This window comes from Phascolarctos cinereus, unplaced genomic scaffold (genome assembly GCF_003287225.1).
Source record: "Phascolarctos cinereus isolate Bilbo 61053 unplaced genomic scaffold, phaCin_HiC Scaffold_726;HRSCAF=1367, whole genome shotgun sequence".
Taxonomy (NCBI): Eukaryota; Metazoa; Chordata; class Mammalia; order Diprotodontia; family Phascolarctidae; genus Phascolarctos; species Phascolarctos cinereus.
The window spans coordinates 44,319,782-44,337,687 of record NW_027556098.1 but is presented as its reverse complement, the minus strand read 5'-3'; the positions used below and the strand labels follow the sequence as shown (position 1 = coordinate 44,337,687).

At 35.9% G+C, this 17,906-nt stretch overlaps 1 protein-coding gene across 1 annotated transcript in view; it reads right to left on the bottom strand.

Moving 5' to 3' along the window:
- Positions 1-17,906, bottom strand: part of TMPRSS3 (transmembrane serine protease 3) — a 77,887-nt gene that overhangs the window by 8,343 nt on the left and 51,638 nt on the right. Inside the window, exons 11-12 of the mRNA XM_020973878.2 lie at positions 8,095-8,237; positions 4,951-5,103 (exon numbers count right to left, since the gene is read on the bottom strand). Of these exons, the coding sequence (XP_020829537.1) occupies positions 4,951-5,103; positions 8,095-8,237 (296 nt within the window). The remainder of the gene's footprint in view (positions 1-4,950; positions 5,104-8,094; positions 8,238-17,906) is intronic.

Sequence of the window (17,906 nt, the reverse complement as noted above, 5' to 3'; positions counted from 1 at the left end):
GTGATACAAGAAAGTTATGAGAAGAGAATTAACAGCTTGGGAAAAGATGCACAAAAAAAAGTACTGAATAAAAGAAGACCTTAACAACAAAAGTGGCCTACTGGGGGGGAAAAAAAGATGCAAAAATTAACTGAAGAACAAAATTCCTTTTAAAAAACAGAATTACCAAAAATGGGGAAAAGACACAAAAGCTCACTGACAAAAATCATCCCTTAACAATTAAAATTAATCAAGTAGAAGCTAATGATTATATGAAACTTCAAAAAGCAATAAAATAAAGTAAAAATATATGTACAAAAGAGAAAAAATGTAAAATTTCTTGTCAGAAAACAATTGACCAGAAGGTATATTGAAAAGAGATCACTTAAAAATTATTGGACTACCTGAAAGACATGATCAAAAAAAGAGCCTAGACATCACATTTCAAGAAATCATCAAGGAAAACTTCCCTGATGTCTTAGATCCAGAGTGTAAAATAGAAATTGAAAGAATCCACCAATCATCTCCTCAAAGAGATCACAAAATGAAAACTCCCAATAATGTTATAGTCAAATTCCAGAGCTCAACAAGAAGGGGAAAATATTGCAAGCATACAGATAGAAACCATTCAAATATTGTGGAGTCACTGTCAGAATCACCCGAGATTTAGTAGCTTCTATGTTAAAGGAGTGAAGGGGCTTGAAATATGATTTTCCAGAAGGCAAAGAATTTAGGATTACAACCAAGAATGACCTACCCAACAAAACTGAGTGTAATCCTCCAGGGGAAAAATGGATATTTAATGAAACAGAGGACTTTCAATTATTCCTGATGAAAAGACCAGAGCTGAATAGAAAATTTGACTTTCAAATACAGGACTCAAGTGGAACATGAAGAGGTAAACAGGAAAGAGAAATCATAAGAGAATAAAGTTAAATTGTTTATATTCCTATTTGAGAAGATAATACATGTGATTCCTTAGAACATTATCATTATTAGGGCAGTTAGAAGGAATCTACATAGACAGAGGGCATGAGTGTTAGCCAATTTATGTTGGAATTTTTTTTTTTAAATGAGGAGGTAAGAAAGAGAGATACACTAGGAAAAGGAAAAGGGAAGAGGTAGAATGGGGAAAATTTTCTCACATAAAGGAAGAGCTTTTACCATGAAGAAGAAAATGGGAGGAGGGCAATGCATGAACCTCAATCTTATAATTATTGCTTCAAAGAGGAAAGAATATATAGACACACTTAGTTGAGTATAAAAATCTATCTTACCCAACAGAGAAATAAGAGAGTAAAATGATAAGAGAAAGAGTAGGGGATGATGGTGAGAGAGACAGAGACAGAGAGAGAGAGAGGACAGAGAGAGAGAAAAATAGGTTGGAGGAAATAAAGTTAATATTCTTAACTCTGAATGTGAATGCGATAAGCTCAACCATAAAACAGAAGCAGATAGCAGAAAGGATTAGAAACTAGCATTGAACAATCTCTTGTTTACAAGAGACATATTTGAAACAGAAAGACACACACGCACACACAGGGCTAAAAATAAATGGGTGTGGCAGCATCTATTATGCTCAGCTCAAATAAAAAGGCATGGGATGGCAGCAAAAACAGACCAAATTAAAAGAGATAATCAGTGAAACTACATTTTCGTAAAATGTACCATAGATAATGAAGTAATGTTTTAAAAAATCATAGGAAATTTCTCTAATAAAAATCTCATTCCTCAACTATACAGGGAACTGAGTCAAATTTATAAAAAATAAGAGCCATTCCCCAACTGATAAATGCTCAAAGGATATAAGCAAGAAGTTTTCAAAAGAAGAAATTAAAGCAATCTATAGTCATATGAAAAATGTTCTAAGTTACTATTAAAGAAGTGTGAATTTGAAAAGAACTCTGAGGTTCCATCTCACACATACAAGAAATGACAAATGCTGAAGAGCATGAGGGAAAATAGATGCACTAATAAATTATTGGTAGAGTTGTGAACTGGTTCATCCATTCTGGAGAACATTTTTGGAACTAGGCCCAAAGGGTGATAATAATATGCAAACCCCGTGACAAAGCAATACTAATACTAGGTCTATACCCCAGAGAAATTAAATAAAAAAGAAAAGGATCTATATGTATAAAAAATATACATAGCAGCTTCTTTTGTGGTGGCAAAGAATTAGAAATTGAGGGAATGCTCATCAATTAATGAATGACTGAACAGGTTTGTGTTATGTGATTTTGATGGAGCATTATTGTGCTATAAGAAATGATAACAGAGATGGTTTCAGAAAAACATGACAAGACCTATGTAAACTAATACAAACTGAAATGAATGGAACTAAGAAATCATTGTACACAGTAACAGCAATATTGTAATGATCAATTGTGAAAGCCTTAGCTGCTGTCAGAAATAAAATGATCCAAGACAATTCCAAAGGACTCCTGAGAAAATGCTATCCACTTTAAGAGAAAATTTATGAATTCTGAATGCAAATGTAAGTATAATTTCCTCACTTTTTTATTCTTCTTCCTTTTTTGCAATATGGCTAATATTGAAATATATTTTGTGCAATGTCACATGTATTATTGATATCATATTGTTTGCCTTCTCAATGGGTGGGTGATGGATGGAAAGGTGAGAATTTGGAACTCAAAAAAAATTGTGTTAAAATAAATAATTAATTCATTTTTCTAAAAAAAAAATTTAATCAAATGTATAGAAAAACTTCCTTGTGATTATAGTCATTCAAATGTAGAGTTATTAAGCTATCTTGGGAGGTAGTTAGTTCCTCTTCACTGGAAAGTTACAAGGAAAGATTAGATGACACTTTTCAGGTATATGGAGAGAAGATTCTTGTTAAGGTATGTAATGGACTATTTGACTTCTAAGGTCCCTTTCAATTCTGAAATTATGGGATTCTAAGATGTAGTACATACAGTTGGAAATATGAGTCTAAAGTCTTGGAGTCTGCACACATATATTTATTTGAGGATTCCTTGCATGTATTATCAAAGGTATTGGGAGTAAATAAGATCATGCAGGATGGAGAGTATAGAGAAATAAGGGTAGAGAACCACAGGCAAAATCTTTAAGGGACGGCTACACTTAAGGAGGAAGAGAATATTAGAAACCATCAAAAAGGAGGAGAATTGTCATGGAAGCCTATAGTAAAAAAAAAAATGAGGTTGTCTTATAATAAATAAAGGGCATTGGACTTAGTGATAAAGAGGCAATTTGTGATCTTAAAGAGAACTGTTTCATTAAATGAGAGGGAATAGAAGCTATACTTCATGGGTTGAAGCGTAAATGGTGACAAAGCAGATGTAGTGAGTGAAGATTTCTCTTTCTAGAAGCTTGACAGTAAAAGAGGGAAAAAAGAGGGAATGGAAGAATTAAAGCAAGGTTTCCCTGTAGTTGTTACTGTTGTTCAAGGCTACACCAAACTGATTGCGTTTATATGCTGAGGAGAAGCGTCCAGAAGAAAAGGCTAAACTGAAAATGTCTAAGTGAGAGAAACTGATTGAATGAACAATGTCACAACATAGAATAAAGAGGTTGTGTGTGTGTGTGTGTGTGTGTGTATTTTTAGCATCAATGGAGAAAAATTCCCTGCTTTCCATACAAACTGAGATATTTGTTTCTTTCTGCTGTGTGGACTATAGTATTTGATAGATAAGATCATTTTATTCAAGTATTTTTGTTATTTTTTTAAGTATCACAGGCTCATAGATTTAAAAATGAAAAAAATCTAACCCCCTCATTTTACAGATGAAAATCGTGAAGCTGAGAGATTACATTATTTGACCCAGGTCATACAGATCAGAGCTGGGATTCAAACCCACATCCTCTGACCTCAAATCTAAAGTTTTTTGTATTACACCATACTTCTGTCTGATTAAATAGCAACTTTACGAGACACACCCAACAATACTGATAGATTTTCTACAAGTTAATCTATGATTATGAGGAGTGCTATGACATTAGTTATCTGTCACTGCTTTGTACATACAAAGCATATCTGTGCACCAACTAGACTCCCATCTATATGACAATTAACTAACCAAATGAAGCAAAGTTTTAGTTTAACTAGGCCAGAGAATTTCATATTAGTCTTTTTTCCATATTAACTTCTATGGAGTTGAATAATTTTGATGAATTTTATATCCTTCAAAAAAGTGTCAAAATCATGCTTAATTTTAATTCATGGATTATTTGACCATTTTTATACAAAATGGCAGCCCACAAAAGTTTTCAAATGAAACATCTTCCGACACTGCAATGTATAAGTTATATGTATCTCAGATCCATTGGGTACATGAAGATAACTTCCTCATGTAGCCTTTCATAAAAATTTAGAGGGAAAAGAAATAATTTTGGGTATTTTAGTTCTTCATTTAATCATTTCCCTTAAGAGAATACTAAAATATCCTGCCACAATCTCAAGGGATGAAATCCCCAGTCATCAAGAGGCAGCATGGTATAGTAGAAAGAACAATGAATTTGGAATCAAAGAATGTGGGTTCTCTGTCATACCTGTGTGATATTGTGGAAGTCACTTCACCTTGCTGGACCTCAGTTTCCTTATCTGTAAAAACAAGGGAGGTTGTACTCTGTAGCCCTCTATGTCCCTTCCAGGTCTAAATCTATGATCCTATTACCTTATAAATAGATAAATATGTATCAAAGCAAATCAACAAATATTTGAGTGGATAATATGCATGTATGTGTGGCTATCCAGGCTCTTACTCTACCTTATTCTAGTTATATACACCTCTCTAGAACGTAATCTTATCTAAAACAATGGCTCATCTTGTGAGACATCTGTCAGGTGAGGGAATAATCTTTAATTATTTTTTTTATAGGAATGAATGGAGTCCCTTTAGTTTGAACCAGAGTTATCTGGAGCTTTAAGTTAGGATAAGATTTCAACATAAATACAGGAAGTGGGTTATAGAGTTGGATACCAACCTCCATCTGTTCATGTATCCAGTCCAGGAAAGAAGTGATACGAGTATAGACTCCTGGTTTATTTACATCAGCACAGCCAATTCCAAAGCTGGTAGCCCCCACCAACTTCCAGATCTTCATCTCTTCACAAACTAAAGGTCCTCCACTATCACCCTTAATGTGAAAACAAAATGAAACAACTATTGATCAACATAGGTACTGTAAAATTAGCCTCATATATTGGGTCACATTGTTGACTGAGCATAGGTAACCAAATAGCAAGGGATGAACATTTCAAGCCTTAGAGGCAATCTCATGAATCTAAGTTTAAGGGCTCTGGATCCCCCTCAGTGGGCACCAGATGCACTATTAAAGGTAGCCCTTACATCTATTACAGGACTTCTTATAGGAAGAGATGACTACCAGTAGGATGATGAACCCAAGCCATGGCCCAGAGAGTTTTGGGTTTGAGGGATTTGGACAGTGCAGGGCCAAAGTAAAAGTGAAATGCCTACTTAGCAGTCATACACAGTATTTCATAGTTTTATGCTTTAAGTCTTATCTGCTCAAGAGAGAATAATAGTTTGCTGCTACTCTTTATTTAAGTGTTTATCAAAGTGTGTTTGTGTGTCTCATGTTAAGCATTTCTTTTGTATGGAAGACATAAATAATTGTCCTACACTTGACTTAAGTTGAACACTGAGTATCCCTCTTTTGGATGAACCCTAGAGATGAACCAAATATGAGTTATATGATTCACCCCCACACTAGATGGGGGGGGGGATGCATGCCAGGAAAGAGCATAATCCTTCTCTTTTTAAGCCAAGCTTTTCCCAGAACTGAATCTAGTCCAGTAAGGTTAAGAGCTGAGAGGGTTTCATTTTGAAGAAGGAGAGGGCAGGGACCCAAGTTCTCTGGCCCCAGAAATAATTATGTATATTGTTACACATAAACACATTTATACCTAGAAATAATAAAATAATGAGGCCTTTTCCACATGTTAAGATATTTGTGTGTTGGAACTTTATTTCCTTCCAGTCTTATAGAATCTGTGTATGATATGTAGAAGCCCAAGGGGAAAAATTATTAACTCCCTCCATCATAGGCCTTTGATTATTATTTTGAGAGAATAATCCAAAGCTCTTGGCTCTGGCCAAAAAAAATTAAGATGTAATTCCTTGGGAAAGATAATAACTATATTACATATCTACTATTCTGAATGCCTATGTAATTTTAATTGTTTCCTATTTTCACCTCTGGAATCAACTGAGAACCAAGTCCCCTAATTATCCCAATTATGATTTCATTTATATGCCCACCTAGACACAAACAGCTCCATAGCACCTGGGATCACAGATAAACCTTCTACATGTCCTTTGTTAGCCTTCCTTGAATAAACTGGAAAGCATTTCAATTCCATGTTTTCATTTGCCCTCTACTATTTATTGAGCTCAAGCATAGAACTGTAAGTAGAGGTAATATATAGCAGCTTACACCTCACCAATCTCGGAACCTCCTCCAAAAAGAATAAGGAATTTTAACACATAGTAGACATGGAACTTTTCTTTTACAAAAAGAGAAATTTGGGAAGCTATCTTGGTACTTGCTACAGGAGTATGCTGGAGCCAGTTTTATAGTGGCTCTGAAGAGTTGATTGTTAAATTTCCAGAGTGAGTATATATACACCTTGTAAAAGAGCAGATGCTAAAAATCAGGCTTGATTTATTGTTTGGTTGATTTTCTATATCAAGGGTCAACACACTGTGGCCCCAGGGCCAAATCTGTCCCATCACCTATTTTTGTCAACTTTCTGTATGACCCTTGAGTTAAGGATAGTTTTTACATTTTTAAATAGAAAACCATTTTCTTTAAAACTGTAAAAAACTATTCTTAGCTTATGGGTCCTATAAAACAGGCAATGACCCAGATTTGGAGAACCACAGAATCCCAATGACATCTCTAGCCAGAAGTAAGGAATAGCTTTTAATAAATTTCATTTGGGGTATGGAAATCTATCTTACCCTACAGGAAAATCGGGGGGGAAGGGAAAGGGGACAAGAGAACAGGGGGATGATAGAGGGGAGGGAAGATTGGGGGAGGGGGCAATCAAAAGCAAACACTTCTGAGGAGGGACAGGGTCAAAAGAGAGAATAGAATAAATGGGGGGCAGAAAAGGATGAAGGGAAATATACTTAGTTTTTCACAACATGACTACTATAGAAGTATTTTGCATGATTATACATGTATAATCTGAATCGGGTAGCTTGCCTTTTCAATGAGGGTGGCTGGGGAGGGAGGAAGGGAGGAAATTTGGAACCCAAAGTTTTAAAAACACACATTTAAAAAATTGCTTTTACATGCAACTGGGAAATAAGAAATACAGGAAATGAGGTATAAACATCTATCCTGCCCTACAGGAAAATAGAAGGGGAAGGGGGATCAGAAAAGGGGGGTGAGATAGAAGGGAGGGCAGATTAGGGGAAGGGGTATACAAATGCATGCCATCTTGGGATGGGGGAAGGGATGAGATGGGGAGAAAATTTGGAATTCAAAATCTTGTGGGAGTGAATGTTGAAAACTAAAAGTAAACAAAAAAATTTTTTAAAAAAAAAATTTCATTTGGACACCTGTCTTGAATGTGGACTATATAGATATAGATATAGATATAGATATAGATATAAGATATAGATATAGATATAGATATAGATATAGATATAGATATAGATATAGATATAGATGTAGATATATCTATCTATATATATATAGAGAGAGAGAGATCTATATCTATATCTATATCTATATATATGTTTTCCTTTTCATTTATCTAATATGGATTTTAATACACCACATAATAATTCATTTGGAGTGGTCTTCAGTGCCAAATGTAGGAATTAAAATGGGTGATAGAAACTGATCATCTCATTTTAAAAATTCTTCAAACTAACACTGAAGACACTCATTCAGATTTCTGCAATGAATATCCCTAATTGAAATAGACACCAAGAAAATCAAGTAAAATCCTCTCAAATTCTTCCTTGGCCATTCTGGAATTCAACATCATCTATAGTACATATGTACTGTTGTTTAAATAGGCCCAGCCAAGCTTCATTTTACTGTCTTGGTATTTTAAGGTCCTTTGAATAAGGTTTAGTGAAGACTCCTTACCTGACAGCTGTCCACACCTCCCTTTAAGTAGCCTGCACAGAGCATTGAAGGAGCAATAATTCCACCATACACATCCTTATGATTACAAACTTTGTTTGAAATTAAAGGAACTGCAGCATGGTTCAAGACTGGTGAGGCATCTCCTGTTTCAAAAATATGTATTGGTATATGTCAGTAGAGACAAATTTCCCTTTCTCACAAGCTGAATTTAGTTAACTGGTTCTTCTGTTCAATAGGGGAAATTAAATATGATATATACAACACAGGGAAAAGGTCTGAGTAAGGAAGCAATATATTTCAGATCAAAATAACATTGGGCAAGCAGAAAATCTTATGAATTGGTCAACTTCCATACAATCAATGTAGGCATATTTGGCTTTATGTGATAGAAATGCTTCACATAAATGATACATATATTTAATTTTTATTAACCAAGCTATACTTCTTATTAAAGGAAACTTTGGTGAATATTTCAATAAAATGAAAAAGGAATCTGTAATTTATCTCTTTATTTCACAAATTCATATTTCAGTATAACATGTTTCCCTAAGTCAAGAAAGCTCCAACATGTAATAAAATATGCCATCTACTTCTACCCTAAAAGATAATAGTAACAATAATAATCATGAACACAGAAAGGGAGTGGTTCATATTGTTCTCTTTGGGTGGATTTCTGAATTGGTACCTCCATTGTATTTGAAATTATCACCAACAATGCACATAGATGGAAAGGAAGGAAATTTTACTCTGTCAAGGGAAATAAATTAATCCAAAGTTTTAAACAAGGTTGCAAGCTTGCCAACAAATAGGCTTCTTGATATCTAAAAAAAACCAAACCTGATTGTCCAGTTCCTTGGCTCATAAACCTATTTCATGACACTCCTAACAGATTAATCTGGGTCAGAAAAATATTCACCTCTCCTACAAAAATATATTGAAGGATTACAGATGATATGCAATGATATCTTCAAGAACATAATACTTTTAGTCATTAAGGCCTGGGACAGGGGAAATTAGTGCTGGGTTAAGAGTAGCTTATGCTATATTTACAACATACAGCATTCAACATACAACATACAACATCCCATAAGAAAATTTAACACGTACGATGGACTCTCATAGTACTAAGTCCATACTAAGCTTTTGATAGATACTTATTGATTGATGGATGGATTGTATTGCGTTGAATTTATCTGTGTGCTGTACAAGCAACAGTGTGGTCATTCTCAGGGCATTTAGGGAAATAACCCTCACTGTCCTCAGAAAACCAAAAGGGAGGAATAGAGAGCCTTTTTTTATGGGAAAGAAACATGATTTCTTTGTCTTGAGCTAAAAGGAGAAATCAAATCCAGAATTTGTTAAAAAGAGGATCCTAGGACCTAAAATTTTTGAGAAGAGAAATAGAATACACTTGAAAATGAAGTTCTGTTGACACAAACAATTCTGAAGAAGAAAAGAAGAATTGTATGAACTGATGGATAAACATAATAAATATACAGATGCACAACCAAGGGAAATAGATACATCTCAAGCTCAGGAACTAAGCTAACCACAAATTTTAAAAATATCAAAATAATGAAAACAGAGGAAACATATATACTTCTATGACATATACATACTGGATACTACCCTTTTGTTCTGATCCTGATATATGTTAGATACACGTGAGGTCCAACTAGGAACTAGCCAAGTTTTTCTAGGACAAAATATTGATCAGCAGCAGCCCATTGTTCTCTCCCCCCTCACCTCAGGAACACATGCTTTTCCCTTATAATCAAAAGTTTACAAGCAACTCAGACATACTTTACAAATTCACTAGTTATGAATACCTAAAACAAAAGTATATATCCAGGTTTGCGTAATCTCTCTGGTTCAATGAATCATTTTGGATATTTTTATGGAAATTTCATCACCCTTCAGCCCATCCCACCCCCTTTGAAAAGAAAGACCAGATATGAATCCAGCTTACATGAAAATGGAACTCATTAATCAATATATATTTTTTAAAGTGGAGGAATACAAAGGAGTAGCATGGTGCTGAAAAAATAATAATAGGAATTTTGAAGCTCAGAACAAACTGTGGTTAGCAATAAAGATTAAAAAACAAAAAAAAGGAGGCTGAGAATGACTTTATTATAAGCTATGAAAGGGGAAAGTCAAAGAAATTATAGGACCCAAACTTGAGATAGATAGCAATAGGATGACAACTGATGGAGACATCAGAATTACTCCACTCTGAAGGACTGGTTGGTTATTGTCCTTTGTCCTCAAAGAGGACCAAAATGACATCACTACATTGGAGTCAAGGTACAGTGTGTCCCATTGTGACTGATCAGACCAATCTGAGTTTGGAAAGTTCTACCACAAGTCGAGGACAAATAATCTGTATGACCATTTGAAGTGGAGATGTCTCTAAAATTGTGCACCTCATGTTTCTTGACACCTTCTTTGATGGGGTCACACCATGCTGAGTGGTCCTGTGCTAGTGTCTCCCATGTCTTCCAATCCCATGTTCTTATATTACTTCTTCTGACCTCCATGTGAGCATTTGCCTTGTATAAGTTCCCCATAACATGGTCTTTTAAGCAAACAAACATTTGTCATTTGGAAAATATGGCCAGCCCATTGGAGTTGCACTCTCTGCAATAAAGTCTGAATGTTTGGAAGTTCAGCTAGAGAAAGGAGCTCAGTGTCCATTACCCTATCTTACCAGGTGATCTTCAAAATCTTCCTAAGACGACTCAAATGGCAGTGGTTCTATTTCCTAGAGTGGCACTCATATACCACCCAGGTTTTACAGGCGTACAAAAATAAGGTCAGCACAAAGGCTCTATAGTCCTTCAGTTTGGTAGGCAGTCTAATACCTCTTTTCTCCCAGATTTTCTTTTGGAGCCTCCCAAACACTGGCAATGTGTTTGTCAACCTCAACGTCTATGTGTGGAAAGTATGCTGTCAAGGTAAATGAGCTTAACCATAGCATTCAAAATTTCTCCATTTGCTGTAACCAATGATTCCATGTGTGGATGGTGTAGTGCTGGCTGGTAAATGACCTCTGTTTTCTTGGTGTTAATTGTTAGGCCAAAATTATCACAAGAAGCAGAGAATTGATCTATAATTTGTTGTATTTCAGTCTCAGTTGTTATATTGAGTGCACAATCATCTGCAAATAAAAAGTTGTGCACCAACTGTCCCAACACTTTTATCTTGGCTTGTAGCTTTTTCAAGTTAAATAATTTACCATCAATGTGGTAGCTGACCTTGATGCCTTTTTCAACCTTGTTAAAGATATCTGACAACATCACAGAAAACATCATGCTAAAAAGAATGAGGGCAAACACACAGCCCTGCTTAATTCCATTGGTCACTGGGAAATTGCAAGAGCACTGTCTATTATCCAGAACCTCGGCAAGCATGCTGTCATGAAATTGATGTATAATACTAATGAACTTCTCTGGGCAACCAAATTTTGCCATAATTTTCCACAAGCCCTCATGACTAATAGTGTTAAAGGCCTTTGTTATATCTGCAAATATGGTATATAAATCTCTATTCTGCTCTTGGCATTTCTTCTGGAGTTGTCAAGCAATAAACACCATATTGACCATTACTCAGCCCTTTCTGAAGCCACATTGGCTCTTGAGTAGATGACCATCTTCCAGGTGAAGGACCAGCCTATTAAAGAGGACTCTGGTGAGAATTTTGGTAGCAATGTCTAAGAGAGAAACTCCCCTATGATTGTCACAGGATAATCTATTTCTTTTACCTTTATAGAGATGATGATGAATTCAGGCATCCTTGAACTCCTCAGGGATATCTCCTCTTGCCATATAACTCAGCAAATTTTAGTCAGATTTTGTATGAGCAGTGGACCCCTTGCCTTGTAAATCTCAGCTGGAATAGAATCAGCAGCAAGTGCTTTGCCACATGAGAGGAACCTAATGACATGCAAAACCTTTTCTTCAGTTGGAAATTTAGCTAGAGAGGGATTGACTTCAACCTGAGCTATATGGTCAATGGCTTCAGCATTGATTGATAATGATCAGTTGAGAACACCATGGAAGTATCGAGTCCAACTCTCTAAGATCATGTCTTTACCATTATCCAATGTGGCTCCATCAGCACTGAGTAGTTGAGATGCACCACAGGTTTTGGGGCCATATATTACCTTCAGGGCATCATAAAAGAGCTTTTAGACTGTTACTGTCAGCATAAAACCAAATTTCATCTGCCTTCTTACTGAGCCAAGAATCTTGCACCTTTCTAAGTTTTGCTTGCCCTTTACTTTTTATGGAGTTAAACGCTGCCTTATTAGAGATGAATGAACTAACCTGTTGTAAAACCTGTGAGTTATAATATTTGAAAAAAACAACTGCAGTGAAAACCAGATAACAGTCTGACAGAAGTTTGGTTTAGAAAAACATCTCAAATCATATATCAAGTAAACCACTAAATGGATGCATGATCTAGATTTTAAAGGTCGTATGGGAGATGAGGGGAAGAGAAAGGAAGGAACTTTTTCTTTATCTTTCAGATCTATTGACAATGAACCATTCATGATCAAATGAGGGATAAAGATAATTACAGAAGATAAAAAGGATGGACTTTATTACCTAACATTGATTTTATATAATCAAGAAACTCATGCAGCTAGGATTAACAGAAAAATAGTTAACTAATGGTGGGGGTACTTTGCAGGAAGATAAAGCTTTCATTCCACATTTGTATATGGAATTTATTCTAATTTATAAGAATAAAAACCATTAAATAATTAATAAATGGATATGAGCAGATAGCTCTCAAGGGAAGAAATAGAAGCTACCTAGATATTGTGTGTGTGTGTGTGTGTGTGTGTGTGTGTGTGTGTGTGTTTGCTCTTTGGTGAGGCAATCAGGGTTAAGTGATTTGCCCAGGGTCACACAACTAGTAAGTATCAAGTGTCTGAGGATGGATTTGAACTCAGGTCCTCCTGACTCCAAGGCTGGAGGCCACCAAGCTGCCCCTAGATATTATATCTTTAATGTCCTTAATCATTAATAATTAGAGAAATGAAAATTTTAAAAAGCTCAGATATTTCACATCAATTAGTCATTTAAGTGTCTACTATATGCAAAGCACTGTGTTAATCAGTGGAAATATAAAGAAAGACGAAAGATAGTCCCTGTTCCGATGGTTTCAGAAAAACCCAAAAGACTTACATAAACTGATGCAAATGAAAGGGAACAGAACCAAGAGAATATTGCACACAGTAACAACAATATCGTATGGTGATCGACTGTGAGTAACTTAGCTCTTCTAAGAAATACAATGATCCAAGACAATTCCAAAAGACTCCTGATGAAAAGTGCTATACACATCCAGATAAAGAACTGATGGAGTCTGAAAGCAGATTGAAGCATACTGTTTTTCACTTTATTTTTGTGGGGGGGTTTTGGTGTCTGTGTCTTCTTTCACAACATAACTAATATGGAAGTATGCTTTGTAAGATTGCACTTGTGTAACCTATACCAAATTGCTTAGCCATCTCAAGGAGGTTGGGAGAGAAGAAGAGAGGGAAAGAATTTGGAATTCAAAATTTTACTAAATAAATGTTTAAAATGTCTTCACATGTAATTGGGAAAAAATAAAATAGTAATTAAAAAGTAACTTACCATATAATGAGGGAGAGAACATGGAAATACCTAAGTACAAACAACCTATAAACCAGATAAATTGGAAATAATCAACAGAAGAAATGCACTAGAATTAAAGGGGATAAGGAAAGTCTTTATTAAACTGGCAAAGTTGACAAAAAGGAAAATAACAAATTCTAGAGGAGTTGTGGAAAAACATACATATTAATGTAGTATTGAGATAGCTGTGAATTGGTATAGCCATCCTGGGAATCACTAAGATATGTAAATGTTTATTGTGAATGTGATTAGTTACATTTTTCTTTCTGATGTAGACAAATGCTTCAATTCTCTATGTACTTATATATATGGCAGCTAGGTGGTTCAGTGGAGAGTGCACTGGGCCTGGAGTCAGGAAGACTTGAATTCAAACCTGGCCTCAGACACTTGCTAGTTGTGTGACCCTGGGCAACTCACTTAACCTCTGTTTACCAGTGGATTGCCACTGGAGAAATGGACAGTAAGTCCACTGGGTCATAAAGAGTTGGATGTGACTAACTGACTGACCAACACAATGAATATTATATTTTAAAGGAAAAAATTTAATTTATTTTTATATTGTGCCTACATAGTAACCCAGGTATGTGTCTATAATAGAAATTCAGTATTTAGTATGTACACAAAGTTATGTAATAAATAACTTTGGTCAATTCTTTTTGTCATATCTACTATGCAACCAAAATAGGTAGACTCACTTCTGTACCACAGAAATAATTGGTTCTGCCTTCATGTATTTTGACTACAATTTGGAGAATATGGTCATTCTCATTATATGTCTATCAAAATAAAGAAAAAAGGCAGATTACTAGTAATCTTGCCCACCATTCTGGTATTATAATAAAACCTCACTACTTTGACTGAAAAAAAATAAAAGAAAATACAGAAAAAACATAATTTTTACATGGGAAGAGTACAGCTACCTGCCTTAGATAAATTCAAGTCATTATACCTAGACATAATATATATCAGAAATTCAGTTTGCTAAAAAAAACTCATAATAATTAAAAATGAGAAACTTCTGGGGCATTTGAACAACAACCTGGGGACTAAACATTCTTCCAGTCACCACTAAGTCTCATAAATCTCAAAAAAAAAAAAGATGTGTAACAGTGATCTGGCCCCCATTTCCTGGAGACCAGGTTTGTTACATTTTGCGCCTCCCCTAGACTTCCCCAATAGGGGTTGTGGTGCTCTGCCAAATGGCTCCAGCTCCCATGATGATATTCCCTCAATTGTAGGAGAGTCCATTTCACCTCAGTTCCATTTAGCCATTTAACATTTTGATGACCTTTTACAAAGGAATATTTTCTTCTGAGATGTAATAACAAATATACAAATATAAATCCCAAGATATGGAACATAATTCCCCACCACAATCTCATATTCTGGAAATTGTGGAAGAGAATTAGGTTCACACCTTAGCTCAGTTCCTATGTAGCACAGTCCTAAGTTCAAAGTCCAGGGCCCTTGTAGGCCTAGGCACCTGGATTTCTTAGGACTTCCCTGCTGGACTGACTAGCTGTACTATCCAGCTTGGAATTCTTCCTCCAAGTCCTCCATGGCTTAATTCTGAGTCTAGTGGGGATTACTACATGCACCTAGAACCTAAAAAAGAACCTAAAACAACCCCCCAGTCCAACTCTTGGGTCTACATGGTCAAAAGGGGGGAAGAGGGAAAGATATCCCTACCCATCACCCAATCAGTTTGTTATGCTCCTACTGTGAGTGAATGTGACTTTGGTTCTTGCTGGATACTACTACTGGAAAGAGTGAGAAAGAAAGAAAGAAAGAAAGAAAGAAAGAAAGAAAGAAAGAAAGAAAGAAAGAAAGAAAGAAAGAAAGAAAGAAAGAAAGAAAGAAAGAAAGAAAGAAAGAAAGAAAGAAAGAAGGAAGGAAGGAAGGAAGGAAGGAAGGAAGGAAGGAAGGAAGGAAGGAAGGAAGGAAGGAAGGAAGGAAGGAAGGAAGGAAGGAAGGAAGGAAGGAAAAGAAAGAAAGACTGTGCTGTCTGGCAGTGTTTTAAAGATACAATTTACTCTGACTATGCAGCCAATCAAAGGAGGCTACTCCCCCCTCCCATATATATTAGTGGAACACAAGATATCTTCTCCAAAAAGCAGGTCCTTCCATATTATTTGACCTGAGCATGCTCTAACACTCTGTTGTAGGTGAATTATTAGCCAGAAGTAGAACAATTAGAACTGAATCCACAGGACACAGGAGAGAACATCAATAATGTAAATGCTTCATGTTTTCATGTGAAAGAATATTAACCTTTAAAGTGCTTCCCAGGGACCTCTTCTCTACTTGTCTTCAAATTAATTAATCTCAAGAAAGCATAAAACAAGAAATTCTAAGATGGTTCAAAGGAAAAAAATGAAATACATGAGAGAATAGAATAGGAAGGAACAAGTATTAGAATTTATACCTCTTAAAGCAGAACTCTGTTAAAAATTCAATTAGGACATTTGAAAAAAATCTATTCATGGTGGAAAATTGATTTAAAGACGTGAAAGAAAGAGTAACTACAGAAGAGAGTGGAATACATATGTGTGTGTATGTGAGTGCATGTATATATATATGTGTATATATATATGTGTGTATGTGTGTGTGTGTGTGTGTGTGTGTGTGTGTGTGTATATATATATATTCTAATAAACCAAAGAGTTCAAGGTAGAAATCAAAATGATATATCCTACAAACCTGAGGGTAGTCACTAAAAAAACAAGCAAGGTAGAATCAAAATGATAGCGTGGTAAGAAGTATAGCCCAACTTCCCCATCACATGTCTTCACAAAGATCTATAAAACACACCAGAACAAACCTTGATTGAGAAATTCAACAAAAAAAAAGTCAGAGATAGTCATTTTTCTGGACCAGGTCAGCACTGGGAGACAAATAGAAGGTAGGCATACACTGGGGCCTGGGTCTGGCTAAGAATGGGGGGCCCCCACTCAAATGCTCCAATGCCCAAGAATGAAAGAAGGTCAGAACTGTATATAAGAACAGAAAACACTAAGGCAGGAAGAAGTCCCAGGAGTTCTCTGAACTAGTGCATCGTGCAGGAACAGGTGCCTTCCCTCATCTATATTTACCACTACCACTAAGTTGTGCTTCCCATAGCTAGGGCTGAAAACCTGCACCTGAAGTGACAGAGATTGGTGATAGTAGTTGTGGTCTTGAGCTCTAACTAAATACTGTGTGAGAAACAAGCTCAGAGGCACACAGTAGTTGTGTGGCTCTGAGCCTAGGAAGGGAGAAGGGGCTCATTTCTAGCCTTAATCCCAGGCTAAGGCCTACAGTGGAACAATGAGGGTAAGACTATCAGAATAAAAGGGAGCCTATTATTCAATCATTCTGAAACTGCAGTGCCTTCCACTTAGTGAACAGAGGCTGACTCCAGCAGCATTCTACTGAAACTTCCAAACTAGGACAAACCAACAGCAGTCTTATCCAGAACCAAACCTGGTTCAAGAACTCACAGAGCTCAGACCAAGAGGACAGGGATCAGATGTTACCCAGGAGCATATTACTTTGGGAGCACCGAATGCTTATAGCTTCCCAGATTAAGCTGTCCCTGAGATCCTAGAATATCACAACACTCAATACCCTCAAGACAGCAAAAAAAGGACCCAAGAAGACAAAAGCTCAAACCAGTCACTCCTTTGAGGAAAGTGTAGAACCCATCCCTAATATAAAGTCCAAGGTCAAGAAGCAAACTGGAAGAATAGAAAGCAAACAAAGAATCTCACCATAAAAAAAAATCATGATGAAAAGTATGCTCAAAACACAAAACCAGAAGAGAATGATGAAAACACATTTACAAGAAAAGCTCAAGGAAATATTAAGTGTTTATATGCATAAAAAGGATGATAATGCATTTATCCCCCTTGAACTCTGTCATCATCAGGGGTCTAATTAGTAGTCTAATTAGACAGAAGTCCTGAAATTGGTTCTGACATGTTTTAATGATCTTAAAAGAAGAATGGAATGGGATTGTACTAGCAAAGGGGAGGATGAAGATAAATGGGGGAAATTATCTCATACAATTTGAGTGTACAAGTAGAACTCTATACAGGAGGAAGGGGTGGGGGAGAAGATAACACTTGAAACTCACTCTCAGTTGGACTGATCAAAGGGGAGAAG